The sequence below is a fragment of the Cynocephalus volans genome, chromosome 17, assembly GCF_027409185.1.
Source record: "Cynocephalus volans isolate mCynVol1 chromosome 17, mCynVol1.pri, whole genome shotgun sequence".
NCBI classification, from domain to species: domain Eukaryota; kingdom Metazoa; phylum Chordata; class Mammalia; order Dermoptera; family Cynocephalidae; genus Cynocephalus; species Cynocephalus volans.
The window spans coordinates 35,980,809-35,998,261 of NC_084476.1; the positions used below are offsets into that span (position 1 = coordinate 35,980,809).

The 17,453-nt window shown below is 44.6% G+C and overlaps 2 protein-coding genes across 4 annotated transcripts in view; one reads left to right on the forward strand and one right to left on the reverse strand.

Moving 5' to 3' along the window:
- Nucleotides 1-17,453, forward strand: part of TEX10 (testis expressed 10) — an 87,163-nt gene that overhangs the window by 42,964 nt on the left and 26,746 nt on the right. For all 3 annotated transcript variants that reach the window (XM_063082264.1, XM_063082263.1, XM_063082265.1), the window contains exon 6: nucleotides 1,973-2,211. In XM_063082264.1, the coding sequence (XP_062938334.1) occupies nucleotides 1,973-2,211 (239 nt within the window). The remainder of the gene's footprint in view (nucleotides 1-1,972; nucleotides 2,212-17,453) is intronic.
- Nucleotides 11,944-16,211, reverse strand: LOC134365605 (liprin-alpha-1-like). Its single transcript, XM_063081715.1, is given in 4 exon segments — nucleotides 11,944-12,246; nucleotides 12,248-13,225; nucleotides 13,227-14,750; nucleotides 15,279-16,211. Coding segments are annotated over 4 exon segments (3,624 nt in total). The 3' UTR covers nucleotides 11,944-12,057.

Sequence of the window (17,453 nt, forward strand, 5' to 3'; positions counted from 1 at the left end):
TTTTTCCTAATTTTTATTTTAGTTCTAGAATTTCTGTCCACGTGTTCCGTCATCATTTCTTGAAAAGATGATCCTTTATCCATTGAATTGCCGGTGCTTTTTGTCAAAGTTCAGTTGACTATATTTTTGTGGGTTTATTTTGGGACTCTCTGTTCCGTTAACTTATGTGTGTCTCTTCTTTCACCAATACCATGCTGTCTTGATTACTGTAGCTTTACAGTAAGCCTTGAAATGGAATAATGAGAGTCCTCCTGCTTTGTTCTGCTTCAGTCTTGTGTTGGGTATTCTGGATCTTTGACTTTATCATAAAGACTTTACAACCAATTTGTCAGTAACTACGAAACAGCTTGATGGAATTTTGATTAGTATCGTGTTGAATCTATGGATCCAGTTGGAAAGAACTATTCCTTAAGCGACTAGGATGTTGTAGAACTGGAATTCGGTTTTATCTGAGCTGTTTATTTTATCCTTGGAGAGAAAGCTTTAAGGATCCAGCTTAAAGTAGCGATCATATATCTTTGGCTGGCCTTGGGGCTTAGACTTTTGCCTTCCTTTCTCTGTGGAGCCACTGAAAGTTTACCTTAGTTTTGCAGCTTTTTCTGTGGAATTGGCAGTTGCCCACAAGACTAAATCTTGAGTGCCTGGAACTTGCTTTTTCCTAGGTTTCCTACACTTTAGCTCACATATCCAAGGTAGAATTTATTTCTAGATCTCTGTTCCTTTTTCATCATCATCGTTATCAACTTAGTCACCAGTGCTAGATCCCTTGACTCCTTCCATTTCCATCATCCCCAAACTCACCCATATATGTGTACATTTAAGCACATTTCAGGTCCAGGTAATTTTTATTCTTCCTAAATGCCCCACTTCTCCCAGTTCATACCAACAAAGACCCTTGTTCTTGCACCTGCCATCTCTTGCCTGGATTCCTAAAATAGCTGCACAACTGCTTCTTTGTTTATGGTCTCTAACTTGCATTTTTCCTTTTGCATCCACAGAATCATTCATCCGAAAGAAGTTCACAACCCTGTTACTCCCTTTCCTACAGAATTCATTTTAGTGTCTTTAGCCTTTGACTCTTTGTCATTTGGTCCCATTTTACCTTTCCAGGCCCATTTGTCATTTCTAGTCTTGCATTTGATGAAATGCAAATGATAGCGCCAACTTTACTTATCTTTTATTTTCCTTCTCATGTATTTGTGGTTTCTCTCTACTGTGTCCTGGCTTAAGCCTAATCTAGGATTCATCTTTTCCTTTAAATGGTTAGTTTGAGATATTTATGATTTTAGATCACTTTACATTTTTCAAAACATGAAGGAAATAGGCTCTGTTGTTGAATATATCGTAATCTGAAATGAATATGTTCTAAGTTGCAAATTCTGTCTTTTTAAGAATATTTTGTTTGAGGTGTTTTGAAATTTCTTTCAAGGTTTGAAAGGCATGTTTTTTATTTGACTAGAATTTAAAAAACTGATTTTAATATGGGAATTAAAAAATTAAGTTATTTCAGACCAGTGCTTACCTAGATAAGTCTCCTTCACGCATGAGGAAATTGTGGCCAGGAGAAATTAGTGAGATTACTTAAAAGTAGAGCTAAGATCTACTGTGGTGTTCATCCAAATATAAGTATCTTCTATTAAAAAAGTCTTTAAGTGTGTTAGGGGTTTCAAGTCTTTTTATCTTTCAAATCTTCTGAGATTCTCAGGCATTTACCTTTTGTGTGAATAGCACTTAGTAGTGAACTGAGCAGTATACACTGTAATTCATGTCTTAACAACCTTCATTCCCTAATGGATGGTTTATTTCTAGAACTGTGGCCTAAACCTGGCCTATGCACCTGTCTGTGGCAATTTATCAATTCTAGAAGGAAATGTGTTTTATCCATTGATTGATTATTTTAAGTATTCTAAATGAAGCAGACACAGTTGTTGTAACACTTTATAGATGTGTGTTTGTCTTTGTTTGTTTTTAGCATGAAGCATTGCACGATTGTCTCCAATAACATAGATCATCTCTTACTGAATTTAACACTGTCTGATATCATGGTCTCCCTGGCCAATGCCTCAACTTTGGCGAAGGATTCCAGTTGGATAGAAACGATAAGGAAATTTGTGACAGAGACCCTTGAAGATGGTTTTAGGCTAAATAGTAAGCAGCTGAACAGATTGCTTGGTGTATCATGGAGGTTAATGCGGATACAACCAAACAGAGGTAGGTAATGCTGATTTGGCCTTATTTAAGAGAGGAGCTCTTATGCATGCCATTTAGGTTCTAGCTTTGAAATGATGACTTTCAAACATTCATGTAGTCAGGTTAATTACATTGAAGCCTTAAAAGGTAGCTAGTCTAATTATTTATAAAGCACTATCTGCTTGAACACTGAAATCGTCTATGGCTTAGTAATTCTGCTTTCAGTGGTTGGTCCACTCTGAAGCAAATCGCTAAAGAGTTCTACCTGTTGTTTTGTCCCCGACAGATTTGTTACCCCACTTCCCCTGGGTGATGGAGCCGCAAAGGATTAATTAAAGCCCTTTTTTTTTTCAGCAGTGAGAAGCCCCAAAGTGGTTAACTTCCTGGAATTTTTAAGTGAGAGGCATTCCATTTTTGGGAAATTAACCCCAATTGGGTTTTTTTGCATTTATTTTCCAGACGAGGAAGAGAACATAGGTAGGGTTATAGTTTAACAATATAGGCTGGTAACTTTTAGTGAAACAAGGCAGATGACATTTTAGTAAGGCAATTAAGTGATTTATTAATGAACTTCTTTTTACTGCAATTTTTTTGGTATTTTTATAATTTAATTCATAATCTATTTGTTTTTGAGCCAGCAACCTTGCTGTGCCACACATTTTTATTTTAAAGCAGAGACTTTCTAGCCTGAGGAAAATTTTCTGTTTTTTTCAAGGTTAATATTTGAAACTGTAAGGCTTTGGAAAACCAGGCCCGGTGAAGTACATATGCTTTATAGTATATTCCACATCTTCCCCCATTTTATTTATTTAAAAGAAAAAGGTAAAGTTATAGATTAGGTTAGCACAGTTAAGACAAAAGCATTTAAAGCAAAGTTAGTATTATTTAGCACAGCAAGGTTTTTTTAATTTACTCTAGGTGAGGACTGAGATGTTATTGTTTTTTTAAAAATTTTATTTATTTAATTAATTAATTTATTTATTTTAAAATTTTATTTTGTCGATATACATTGTGGCTGATTATTGCTCCCCATCACCAAGATGTTATTGTTTTTTAGGGCAGCTGCAGTGGCATTATTTTAGGTGCTGCGAATTGGGTGTAATTCTCAATTGTTGAAACTCCGGAAGGGGATTTTGTTCCATGTAATGGTTGATTTTGAGTTTAGAAAGTTTGTTAAACTGTTTAGGACATTACAGTTTTTAAAGCATTTAGTTTTTTGTAAAATTTTTGATTAATTACAAGTTTTTGTTTAAGAACAGGATGTTTTATTTAAGTTACCAACACCCTCTTTAAGGCCAGGAAAATTTAGAGAACTGCTTTTGTAGAGAAGACGTTTGTCCCTTTTTGATTAAGGCATTTTTTATAAAAGCATTGTGATTAATATCTTGATTGAAAAGGTTTTACTTTTCTTTGTATAAATTTTTTGGTGTTTGGAAGGCTTTTTCCCAGGTGGTGATTGAAAGGAACATTTTGGCTTACTTTTTTATCGTGATTTGTTTTACATTGAGGGGTAGATGAACAGCAGGATGAAGCAGCAGTTAGGCCAAATGTAGGGAATGTGAAAGAGGGGTCAGAACTTGGAAGTGAGACATGCTATTTTATATTTAAAGTTTTAAATTATATTTTGTTATAAAGAGAGAGTTAATTTTTATTAAACTTATAAAAATAGCCACATTGTTATAATAGTTATAAGGATATTTAAAGTTATTAAATTTGGAAGGATTAATAGGGAGAAAACAAATGCTTTCACCTTTGTTTTAAATGACATTTTACCAAACTGTTGTTAGTTATAGATAGCTTGAGAGAGAGAGAGAGTTTTTTACATTTGAAAACATTAAGAGAACCAGCGGTGTTTTAAAATAAGGAAATTGTAAAAACCCATAATTTTTTTTTTTTTTTGTCCTTTTCGTGACCCGCCCTCAGCCAGTGAGTGCACCGGCCATTCTTATATAGGATCCGAACCCGTGGCTGGAGCCTCACCGTGCTCCCGCCGCACTCTCCCGAGTGCGCCACGGGCTCGGCCCGAACCCATAATTTTAAAAAATTAATTTACCAATTAACTTTTGTTGATTTGACTTTTGTGAACAATTTTATAAACCCATTATTTTTTTTATTAGAATTTTGGAATTTTAGTTTAAAGCTATGAACTTAAAGTTTGTTGGAAAACTGTACCTATTAGAGTTTTTTAATGAAATATTTGAAGACATAACATTTAAAAATTATAATTAAACCAAGATTATGACTGGTAGCATTTACATTAAGACAGATATTTAAGAACCTTACCAGATTTTCAAACACATATTTATAACACCTTTAGTACTGACAGTGCTTTCCCATATAGTTTAATTTATTAAATAAGCCAATTAGTTTTGATACATTTGTATATATCCTTTGAGAAACTTTAGGGCCCTTGGAATTTTTTAGTTATTTTGATCTTTTAGTATTTTGTGTTGGAAAGCTTTGTTAAATAATAAAAGGCTTAAAACACTTAGTTGAATAAAATTACAAATTACTACAAAAAATAAAACCAAAGTGACAAAGGGTTTTAAAGGCAGAGAGCACAAGAACGTAAGTTTTTAAATCACTTATTTAAAGGACAAAGAAAACCTTTTATAATTTTCTACTAAGAGCAGTTAAGTGAAAAGACCTTTAGTAATCCTGTTTGATTAGTAAACCCAGGCAGTGATGTGTGCTGATAAGAACATTTTTTATACATTGAGGTTAGTAAATAGGCCTTATTTGTTAAAGCAGATGATACAGAGCCCAATTTGAGTTTTAGCTATATTTACCAAATACATCTTTATGGTTTCCCAGCCAAAAACTTGGTGTATTAGATTTATACCCTTATTAGTTAGTGCTAACTAGCGCCTATGCCATAGTTGGCATCGTTTTTTTTTTTTTTTACTAGTCATTTTAGGTTCCTGGTTTTTACCGTGGCAGTTGGAGCCATGTGGAGCTGAAGACAGAGGGCAGCGTATACATAAAAGATACTGTTTTTCCCAGCATGGCCAGGAGGCAGAGCTGAGATAACGAGACATATTGACCTAGAGACAAATTTAGGTAAAAGGTTTGAATCAAATTTTGAAAATATATTTATTAAAACTTTAGACGATTTCAGTTACATGAACTTGAGAAGTACACTTATTTATTTAATGTGCACGCATTAATTATAAGCCAATTTGGTACCTTGCACTTAACACAATTACACAAGCAGACGTGAACATACAGAAAACGTACAGGTTACACACGCATATATGCAGACATAAACAACAAGAACAAACAAGGACAGTTAGATTAAGATTGTGTTATTTGCAAAAGACTTATTGGTGAGGCCTCACCCTGTTTAAGGTAACTATTTGCTCTGCTAATTGCTTTAGCTCTATGATATAATATTCTGTGTTCAGGGCCGTCTGGGCCAGTTTGTCCACTCCCAGATGTGTCCATTGATGCATTTGTCTGATCATGGCGTGGGCTTGATCTTGTGGCAAGATAGGCTTGCCTGACGCTGCATGCCAACGCCCTGTTTTCTGATCAAAGTAGTTGTTAGAGTCCCTTGAGATCACTGCTACGTCCTCAGCCGAGTATTTAAATTTGGGCTTTTCTGGTTCGGGGACGTCCACTAACAAAATAGTTGAGGACCCGTGGGCCGCCGCCCTTGCCTCAGAATCGGCCGAGTTGTTTCCCCTATCGAGGGGGGAATCCCCTTTTTGGTGGCCCGGGCAGTGTATAATACTTAACTTTTAGCGGTTTGTGAAGGGCCTCCAACAGGCCTACGATCTCTGCCTTGTTTTTGATTTTTTTTTCCTTCAGAAGTTAACAGACCCCGCTGTTGATATATAGCACCGTGCACATGAGCAGTGGCAAAGGCATACCTGCTGTCCGTATAGATGTTGATTCTTTTGCCCTCTCCTAGTTCAAGGGCTTTCGTGAGGGCGATGAGCTCTGCTTTCTGGGCGGACGTCCCGGCAGGTAAAGTCTGTTCCCACATCAGATTCTGGCCGTCTACTATAGCAGCTCCTGCCTTTCGTACTCCTTCCTCGAGAAAACTGCTGCGGTCAGTAAACCAGGTGGCTTCGGCATCCGTCAGAGGCTGATCTGACAAGTCTTTCCGCCATCCGTGTGCCTCAGCAAGCACTTGTTGGCATTTACGGATAGGAGGGTCAAAGTCCGAGTCTGGTAACAATGTGGCTGGATTTAAGCACGCCGGTGGAGCAAAAGTAAGCTGATGTGAATTCAGTACCAGAGTCTGATAATGAGTCATGTGAGCATTTGTGAGCCAGCGGTTGGGAGGCTGGCGGACAACACTCTCCAAGGCATGAGGTGCTGAGATTACTAAATTCTGTCCCATAGTGAATTTATCAGCATCTTTTACTAGGACTGCAACTGCCGCTACGATCCTTAGACAAGCTGGCCACCCTGAGGCTACTGGGTCTAATTTCTTGGACAGGTATGCTACAGGCCTTTTCCAGGGCCCCAGTCTTTGAGTTAGGACCCCCCTTTGCAATTCCCGTATTTTCTGCCACACACAGGTGGAAGGGCTTAGTTACGTCGGGGAGTCCCAGAGCCGGTGCAGACATTAAGGCCGTTTTAATATTATCTAAAGCCTGTTGCTCCTCTTTTCCCCACTTTAAAGGGCTGACTGTTCTTAGTGAGGGGATATAATGGGGCTGCCATCTCAGCCAAACCAGGTATCCACAGGCGACAAAACCCGGCAGTACCTAAAAATTCTCTGACTTGTCTTGGGTTACAGGGTGGCGGGATGTGAAACACTGTCTCTTTTCTGGCCTCAGACAGCCATCTTTTCCCATCTTTAAGAAGGTACCCCAGGTAACTGACCTGTCGCTTGCAGATCTGGGCCTTTTTGGCGGAGGCTCGATAGCCCAGCTCTCCTAGCTCCATGAGGAGACGCTTTGTTCCTTCTAAACACAGTTCCTCGTCGGCCGCTGCCAGGAGGAGGTCATCCTTACCTGTGGGTGAGAGGCCCGGAACACAGCCAAATCTTGGTGGAGGGTCTCATGAAAGATAATGGGTGAGTTTTTGAACCCTTGAAGCAGGCGGGTCCAAGTGAGTTGCCCTGCTAGGCCAGTCTCTGCATCTGTCCCCTCGAAAGCGAAGTACTCTTGACTTTTTGCAGTCAGCGGCAAACAGAAGTATGCATCTTTGAGATCCAGTACTGAGTAGCAGGTCCTGTCTGGAGGTAAAGAACTTAAAAGGTTATAGGGATTAGGGACGGTGGCCTGGAGATCGGCCACGCGTTTGTTTACCTCTTGGAGATCTTGGACCGGTCGGTAGTCATTAGTCCCAGGCTTTCGGACCAGCAGCAAGGGCGTGTTCCAGGCTGATTGACACTTCCGTAGGACTCCCAGCTGGAGCAAACGAGCAATGTGGGGTCTGCAGCCTTCGCGTGCTTCTCGGGACATCGGGTATTGTCGGACAGCTATAGGACTGGCTTGAGCCTTCAGCTCTACGTGGACGGGGGGCCTGATTTTAGCCTTCCCTATCCCTGCTGTTTCTGCCCACGTTTGGGGGTAGTTTTCTAACCACCAATGCATCTGTCCAGTCTCCTGCCCTTGCATTTCAAACAATTGGTATTCATCTTCTAACCTGAGGCTTAGTATCTGCAGAGGCTTTCCTTGCCGATTTAGCACCCGAGGTCGCTCGGGGTCAAAATAAATTTGAGCACCCATTTTGGTGAGGAGATCTCTTCCCAGCAGTGGGTAGGGGCACTCGGGAATGACCATGGACGAGTGGGATACCCGGCCCACGCCTAGGTCCACTGTTCTTCGGGTAGTCCATGGGTACTGCTTGTACCCTGTAGCCCCTTGTACCCATGACTTTTTCCCGAGAAGAGGTCCGTTTGCTTGTAGCAATACTGAACTTTCGGCTCCAGGGTCTACCACGAACTGAGTAGGCTTCCCCTCCACTTTGAGAGTTACCCTGGGTTCGGGGAGGGGACCCGAACCCCGTCCCCCCTAATCACTGTCTTCCTGCAAGGCCAAGACTTTGGAGGCTTGAGGCTCTTTCTTTTTCCTGGGGCAGTTTCGAACCCAGTGTCCTCTCTCTTTACAGTACACACATTGATCCTTCGCCAGGGGTTCCTTTTTATTGCCTGGCACCATTTTATTGGGCTCCCTAGTCTCCCTAACTACAGTGGCCAGAAGTTTGTGGAAATTTTTTTCTTTACGCTTTTCTCTTTTTATTTCCTTTGCTTCTTCTGACTCTCTGGTATGATAAACCTTTCCAGCCACCTGCACTAATTCTCTTAATGACTTATCTTGCAACCCTTCCAGTCTCTGCAGTTTCTTCCTGATGTCCCTACTAGACTGGTCAATAAAAGCGACCGTCCCTGTAGCCTTATGCTCTTCACTACCAGGATCATATAGGGTGAACCGACGGAATGCCTCCATGAGTCTCTCCAGGAATGCTGATGGAGACTCATCGGGCCCCTGAGTTATCTCTCTTACCTTAGTCAAATTGGTGGGGCATTCTGCTGCCCCTCTGAGGCCTGCCGTTAGAGCCTGGCGGTGGACCTTCAGGTGCTCCCTACCTTCCGCCGAGTTGAAGTCCCAGTTTGGTCTGATTAACGGGAACTGTGCATCTATAACATCAGGGAGGAGGGTAGGTCGCCCATCTTCTCCTGGCACATTCTTTCGAGCTTCCAGGAGGATTCGTTGTCCTCGGTAGTGAACAGGACCTGTAGAAGCTGCTGGCAATCATCCCAGGTGGGCTGATGAGTAAATAGGAGAGATTCTACAAGGTTAGTGAGACCCTGGGGGTTTTCAGAGAAAGGGGGATTCTGAGATTTCCAATTGTAAAGATCGGAGGAAGAGAAAGGCCAGTACTGCAAGGGCTGGTTGCCCTCTTCATCACGGGGGCCTTAAGCCCGCAGGGGGAAAATAGGAAGAGCATCTGGAGGGGCCACTCGTTTACTGCGTGTCCCCTGAGCAGGCCCTCCCTTGGATTCATTTTCTGGTGGGTCCTCCTCCGGTGGAGCGGACGGCCGGGCTGCCTGTGGTCGGAAAGAAGGGGGAGGGGGATCAGAAAGAAGCCAGTCCGGGTCGGTGGACGGCAGGCCCTCCGGTTTCTTTTTTACTTCTTGGAGAGCAAACACAGCTGTTGGACCTGTTAAGGGAACAAAGGGATGGACCCACGGAGGAGGATCCGTGACAAAGTCTTCCCAGACAATGATATAAGATGTCTGGCCTAGGAGGTTTTCAGAATTGAAAATTTTTCTTTTTACCGCTGTAATCAACGGCAGAGAGAAGGAACCTTCAGCAGGCCATCCGGGTTGGAAAGCTGGCCACTCCGAAGAACAAAGTGTTACCCATTTATTCTTTCTAACCGGCACAGACAAATCATTAGCTCTTTCCTTCACGTCATTCCAGTATTTCAGAGTCAGGCTCAAAGGGGTTGAGACAGTCTGCCCCATGGCGCCCCAGAAAATCGTCAGTCCCCACACACACACAACCAGACAGACAAAAAACAAAACACAGATGCGCCCCTGCCACGAGCGCCACAACCAGAGTATCAGAGAACTCGGGAGGGGTATCGTTCCTAGAGATCTCCCTTGGAGCCGAACTTGTTCGTCTTCTGCGGAGGAATCTGGAGCGTCCTCCAGGACTCCTGTGGCTGCGGCGTGCCGGGACGTCCACCCCGCCGCTTTTCCGCTACAGATGGCTCCGCTTTGGAGCCTCCGAAAATCTAAAATCAGACTGGTGATTCCGTCCTGGAGCCACCGAAACCAGATTATAATAGACAGCTTACAGCCGACAACAAAAGTAACAGACACAGTCAGACAGACAACCGTGGTACCTGCTCGAGCGATCCTCTGTTCTCTAGTCTTTGGTCCCAGGGAGAGCGAGCCGATCCCGGATGAGCCCCCCAAAATGTAAGACCCGTGCACCAAGAACAAATGCTACAGGCCAGAGCGGCTCGCCTCACAAAGACCACAAGACCAGGACCGTTGCAATCAGCAAGAGGGATTTTATCTTTCCAGCATGCTGGGGCGCTTTGCCTTTCGGAAAAGCCCCCCCAGTTTACAACACAAGCACTTTTTATACAGTTTTTCTTGAACAGATCTTTATGACAGGATGAGTTGTCGGTTATCAGTGGCGCCCTTGGATTTGTGGGCAGACTCTAGCAGGCTGGTACCCCGGTAGATCTGTGGCGCCTTTAGATTTACAGGTGGGCTTTAGTAGGCCGGTACTCCCGATAACGGCGCTTTCAATCGTATATCTTCCTTGGCACCTGGCAAGGAGGCTTTTAGATAAGGAACCAGCCCATCCCTGGGATCCCTGGGACCGGGTGGGGGCCATGCCCTTCTTGGAATGTTTAGTGTACTTGGGCCCCCTGCTGCTTAATAGCCCCTTAGAAGCTGCTTTACATTTCAACAGCCCCTTAGAAGCTGCTTTACATAAAATGCCTTTAGATACGTTTCCCCAAACGTTTGCAGAAGCGAATTGCGCAGGTTAAAGCTATACTAGCAAATTGTGCAGGTTAGAGCTATATCTTTCCGTTACTAAAATCCCACAATATCTTCTACCAGTGTTAAGTGTGATTCTCGCTGGCTGGGAAATCAATGAATACAGCAGATCCCATTGTGCTCCGTTCCTACCCTTTCTTTCTATTCTTCAGTTACACAGTTCTTCAGGTCTCTTAAAAATTTGTGTTTGGCTCTCTGCCACCTCAGGACCTTTGCCTCCACTGTCGTCCCAGAGTCTTCCCCCTGCTGACTCCTCCTAACCCTTATGATCCCAGCTTTAGCTTTATTTCCTCTGGGGAGCGCTCCCTGAAGCCTTGGCCAGGTTAGCTCCCTCTGAAGTTAAATGCTTCCGTGGGGCTCGACTTCCCTATTATGACAGTCGTCACATAAATAATTAGTTTTTTGTAAATGTAAATAAAGGGTACTCAGTAAATATCAGTTTAATTAGTGAATTAATTCTGCCCAGGAGTCTGTTTTCTTAGAACGAAAAACCTTAGAAGCTGCGTTAGTAGGTTGCACATGTTGCCATCTGAGCATATCTTCCTTCCTCTGGGGGCCACTGCAGTGGGTTGGAAAAGGCTCATGCACTGAGGTTCTGCATATTGCCAAGGGAGCCTGAGGTGGACAACACAGTTCTAGTTGTCCCCTCGGCTGTCTGGTTTGGGCTTCTGCCCCTGGCCACCTACTCCCTGTGCTTACAAGATTTACACCTCCCCTTGAGACAGAAGTTTTGCCCTGTAACCCACCAAAGATGACTGTAAGAGGAGGTCATTTATGTCCTGGCTTTTCTCCTTTCTGAGTTTAGATTATGTCACAATCTTAATCTTTCCATTCGGTTTCTGAAATTACTTTTTTAGTCTTCACATTCAAGAATCATCTCTTGGAGTTAATACTTCTTTTAAAATTATTTTTATTTTTTTAAATTTTTTTTTTTTTTCTTCTTCTCTGTAATGGTTTATCATTAAAAAATTAAACAATAATAATTACAATAAATGTATAATTTACAAAAGCCCTATATTTGTCCATAGGATTTATACATATAAGCATTACAGTACATTCATGTGAAAAACTAAAATCAGGTGTAAGAACATGAATTGATTTGAAAGGATATTTATAGCCTGGATATACATGAAAAAGTAAGTAACTATATAAGTGAAGAATCATAAGTTTACCTAAATATAAGAAACATTAAATTCTAAAATATTTTCGCTATGGTATTCATGAAACTTTCACTCATTAAAAACTCTGTAACAAAATATCTTAGGGTCCATATAACAAGTATTAACAGATTAAAGATTCCATTGCATTCTAAAATGTAGTCTCTGTTGGATTCAAAATGCTGCACAGTCATCTGTAGAAGTAGTGTGGGTAAAGAGCAGGAGGCTTTAGCAGGAGGAGTAAGTCCTGACTGTGGCAGAATCCAACCTCTGTGTTCCTGACACGCTGCCGTCCATCTGCATCTTCTTTGGTTGCATGGGGGGTGAAGACATAGAAGAAGTAACCCAGAAGTTTGCAGGAAGAGTCTCTGCTGATCCAGCAGCTAAGCCACGAATGTCCCTTGGTCTAAATTTTTTTTCTCCCTGATGGTGCTCTCCTAAAGCTTTTATCATCGTCTTCATCCAACCTTCTGTCAGTCCCCATGACCGAAAGGTTGTTAAATTCTCTTTCTAAGACTGCACGAGCCCGTGTATTCTGCGTTGGGATCTGTAACAATAGCGCCAGTGCGTTGAAGTCAAAGGTTTCATCGCAGGCCAGAAGGGCACCGTGAACGCCACTCTCTAAAAGATTGTTTGCATATTCTTTAAGGCCAATTGACAGGATCCAGCGAATCACTCGATCATTGCTCCAAACAAGCACATCTTTTCCTTCGTTCTGACTTTCTTCTCTTTTTCTTTCCAGTTCTTTTCGGTCATAATTTAAACTTCTCAGGCTCATAATTCCACACTGGAAACTGTTTCTGTGGAAACGGTCAACCATTTTCAGCTGCCCGTGGAGGTCCTTCTTGGTCAGGTGGTCCAGCATCCTGGCGTCCAGCAGGCACTCCGTAAAGTAGCTGCGGCACTGAGGGAGGCCCAGGCTGGGCAGCCACTTGTTCCCAATCCACTCGTGGTTCATGTGCCCATGTGCGAGTGTCGTTCGCGCCATGGGAGGGGCGGACGGGCTGGTAAGAGACATGATCTCTTGGATGGCCAGCCTCAGCTTCAGCCGATGCAGGGGTTTGCTGATGCTGATCTCACGCTTCATCTCTGTGTCCGACAGGGCCGACATGATGGCCCCGCTCTTCACGTTGGCTCGGCAGGCAGCCACATACCAGGCTGGCATCCCCACCCAGAGCTCCAACCACACAACTACGGTCGGCCCATCCCACTGGGCAAAAGGCAAACCTTGTCTTCGGGCTTCATCGAGCCATTCATGCTTCTTTTGAAGTTTACGATTTTTTTCAGCCTGTCCTCCCAGTTTGCTCAGTGCCAAGGCATCTTGAGATGCATTATCTGTCTCTGAAACACCAGCGTGTCCTAATGATTCTTTGCCAGCTTGTCCAGGTCGGCCCTTTTTCTTTCTTGCCAAACAAGCGGCCGATAGAGGACTTGATGCCCTTCTTCTTTGGGGCTTTGTGGAGCGAGTCCTGGCTGCTGTTGCTACTGCTGGGATTGCTCACGGGACCGTCCTGGGAGCCTGTCGAGTTTCTCACGTCGCTGACATCCTCACGGCTGACTGTGTGCAATGCCTCCTTATGCAGCCTGTCTCCCCGGAGGGCCCTCGGGGAGGCCGGAGGGGAGCTTTCACATTTTATCGTTGTCTTGTCATCTCGCGCCTCCTCTCTGGATGCTGGCAACAGAGTCACGATGCCCAGTCTGTCTACTTCCCTGGCTGGGCTGTGAGGAATCCTCCTTGGGGTGGAACGGCTGCTGCCTGGAGGGGAGGAGCTGGCAAGGGAGGAAGCAGGGTGGGGCAGAATGGAGCTCATTGATCTCAAACGACCAAGATTGTCTAAGCCTCCACTACCAACTCTACTTTCAGTCTCCTCTGCTCGCTGCTCTGTGTTTTCCTTTCCTTCCTGTATCAACCCGATCTCTCTGTTGATGGCATCCAGCTGCTCTTGAAGCGTCATGGTTAATGTCTGTGCATCAGCCTGTCCACTGGGTGACGACAGATCAACTGAGCTGAGTAGAGTGTCCCCGTCATCTTTGCCATCAGACACATCGACATCGCTCTCAAAAGCTTGTGCTACATTTGCTGAGACACCAGCCTGTTGGGCACGTTCCCAGTCCTGTTCATTAAGAGTTTGTACCTTGGAAGGCTCATCCCGTAGAGCAGCTAGGCGGCGTTTCTGGGGGCGCCGCAACACTGCACTGGTGCTGTAGGAATCTGTGTGACTGTCTGCCACAGGGAACCTGAAATCCGGGACACTGCCCAAGTGGGGTCGGCCATGATGAAGTGAAGCACCTCTTAGTCTCATTTGGTCTAGTTCAGCACTCAATGCTTCAGTGTTTAAGATGAGCTGATCCTTATCATGTTGTGTATCTTCCAATTGCTTTTTTGCATTTTCAACTTCTCGTAACAGAGAATCCTTATCTTCTAGAGCAGCCATTCTCTCTTTCAGATGAAGCTGGAGCCTCTCATTAGATTCTGAAAGAAGCTTGTCAACAGTGTCTGATGAACGTTTATTATGCTCTTCATTCGCTTTTTCTCTCTGCCTTGCCCGCTGCAGTTCTTGGTTCTTTTCCTCCAGCTGCGCCTCCATCTGTCTTAACCTTTCTTCAATGTTGCCGTGTCTCTCTTCAGCCTTCGAGAGCTCTGCCACCCTCTGGGCCAGCTGCGCCTCCACCTCCGGGAGTGTCTCGGCTTTCCTCATGGTCTGCTGCAGCTTTTGCTCCACTAATTCCACCCGTTGCTGTAACTGGCGGTTTTTATCCTCAGTCTGTCGATGCATAGAGTCTTTGTTTGCAATTTCATTTTCAAGTTTATCATTGAGGTCACGCACAGACGAGGCTTCACGCTGTGCAGCGAGGTAGCGCTTTTCAAGAGTAGCGATTCTTTCTTCCATGTCTTCTTTTTGGGCCATGGCTTTGCGGATGTCCCGTTGCAATTTCGTGTTCATCTCCTCAGATTTGATCAAGTCTTCCCTGGCCGTGTAGAGATCTTCCTCCAGCTCTGCCACGTGACTGATTCTCTCTTCCATGTCTTCCTGTTGGGCCATGGCTTCACGGATGTCCCGTTGCAATTTCGTGTTCATCTCCTCAGATTTGATCAGGTCTTCCCTGGCCGTGTAGAGATCTTCCTCCAGCCCTGCCACGTGACTGATTCTCTCTTCCATGTCTTCCTGTTGGGCCATGGCTTTGCAGATGTCCCGTTGCAATTTCATGTTCATCTCCTCAGAATTGATCAAGTCTTCCCTGGCCGTGTAGAGATCTTCCTCCAGCTCTGCCACGTGACTGATTCTCTCTTCCATGTCTTCCTGTTGGGCCATGGCTTTGCAGATGTCCCGTTGCAATTTCGTGTTCATCTCCTCAGATTTGATCAGGTCTTCCCTGGCCGTGTAGAGATCTTCCTCCAGCTCTGCCACGTGACTGATTCTCTCTTCCATGTCTTCTTTTTGGGCCATGGCTTCACGGATGTCCCGTTGCAATTTCGTGTTCATCTCCTCAGATTTGATCAAGTCTTCCCTGGCCGTGTAGAGATCTTCTTCCAGCTCCACCACGTGACTGGAGAGGGCGGCCAGGCGCTCTTTCATTTGGCTCTGCTCCCTCAGTTGCTTGTCTATGACTGCCTGGAGCTCTGTTACTTTAGCAAGGTCCTCCTCGTGGCTTAACGAACCGTCAGAAGATCTCTTTCCATTCGTGCTCGGGGTATTTTCTTGTTCATGGCTCATGTCAAGCGCTCCATCTGTTAGTGTTTTTTTCTGATTATTCTGTTCTTTAAGAATCATTAGCTCTTTGTGTGTGGCACCTAATTCTTCCTCTAACGAACTACACCTTTCAAGTGCTACTCGTAATCTCTCTCTCACCTTTTCATCCAGAGCTTTGTGGTGCTCAAACAACGACTTCAGTGCTCTGAGCACTTCGACTTCGCTGGACACACCTGTTGGGGACTGTGCCTGTCTCTTCACCACGGTCATCCTGAGAGACCTCTCGTGCCTAGAGACAAGGCATTCCAAATGTTCTAAAAGCAGCCTGGTGTTGTTCCTTTCTGCTTTCAGTTCAGCAATTTCTTCTTCCCTTTCAAGAAGCTGTTCGCTGCATGCATTCAGTTCCTTCGTACATGCAGCAAACTCCTGTGGAAGTGCAGTATTGAGCTGTCTCTGCAAGGAATCTCTTTCATGACCAACTTCGTGTAATTTCTCCTGGGTTAATGCCAGCATTTCTTGAGTCTCTCTAAGAGTGTCAAGAAGTCGGTCCCTCTCTTCCAGCATGGAGACTATCAACTGTTCAAAATGTGAATCTGCGTCTGCCTGTGAAGGGGAGCCGGATGCATGGCTCCCACTTCCTCCTGGGGAGCCTTCGGCTTCACTGATGGTTGGCATCACCTCACGCATCATCTGGAAATGAAAGACCCAGACTAGAATCATTAAGAGCAGCATACAAGTTCCCATAAATCTGCAATTTCATAAGTATCTGCAGCTAATAAATGAAAGGTTCACAGCCTCTTTATTCTCAGATCTGTTACACTTTGTATGCAAATAAGTTGGGAAAGCATACACAGGCAAATACTAAGTGCAGGAACACACACCATGAAGATACTCACAGGGACAATAATCCCGTGAAGGGGTCAAGACCAGAGGACTGCCCCTCACATAAAGAGCAAGCCCAGCAGTATTTTGTTCACCAAGCTGTACTTTTTAGTTGTTGAGAACAAGTGTGATTCAGGTACCTATTTTTCCAATTTCCCGGTGGGGGTAGAGCAAGTCAAGCACACACGCCACCCAATCACTTTTCAGGAAAAGCATAGAAGGAGCACAGAGCCAGCAAAACTGACAAGTACTAAACCCATCAGGTATCTTATAGGAATGTGTGCAGTCAGCTCCTGGGAAGGACTGACGGCTCCCTGAATTCTTGGGCTGGATTTGGTGAGCACTAAAGGAACGGGACTCGTGAAGGGTTGGGAGAGGTGTTCTCCAATGGTTGGTCAGTCAACCTAACTTACGTCAGTTTACAGCCCCAAATAAAATTCCACAATGGAAATGGAGCCAGCAGGTCCGGACAGCTGGGGACGGCTAGGAGGGAAGGAAAAGCGATAGGTGAGCTGATGAGAGGCGATTAAGTGTCGGGAACACACAGACGGGGCGAGGGCAAGGGGTCACTCCCGAGGCTCCGGGTCGCACTCTGGGCACAGCGGACCCCCAGCGCCCCTCACGGTGAGGCTGACCCCCGGCCCAGCCGCGTTCTGCTCTCTCTGCCTGAATCAGGTGCTGCAGAAGCCGTGGCCACCACGGCACTGACGAGGCACTGACGACCGTTTCCAAGGAACCTGCGCCAGCTGGGGTTCTAAAATCCACAGGTCACTGTCCTTTCCGCGCGCTGGGTCCCAGCTCGTGGGGTCGGGCGAAGGGCGGCGCGTGGCCCCGAGAGTGCATCCCTTCGGCCCCGTCCCCTTGGGGTGACATTCAGCAAAAATAGCACGGAATTTTATCATAGGATTTTGTGAAGAAATACATAGATTAGAAGTATGTTTCAGATAACCAAGTGGATGCCAGAATATTTGAGACCATCTGGTTAAACAGGTAGATTATAGTTTAGTTTTTGTTTTTTAAATGGCTTACTGAGCTTAAGAGCTGAGCCAC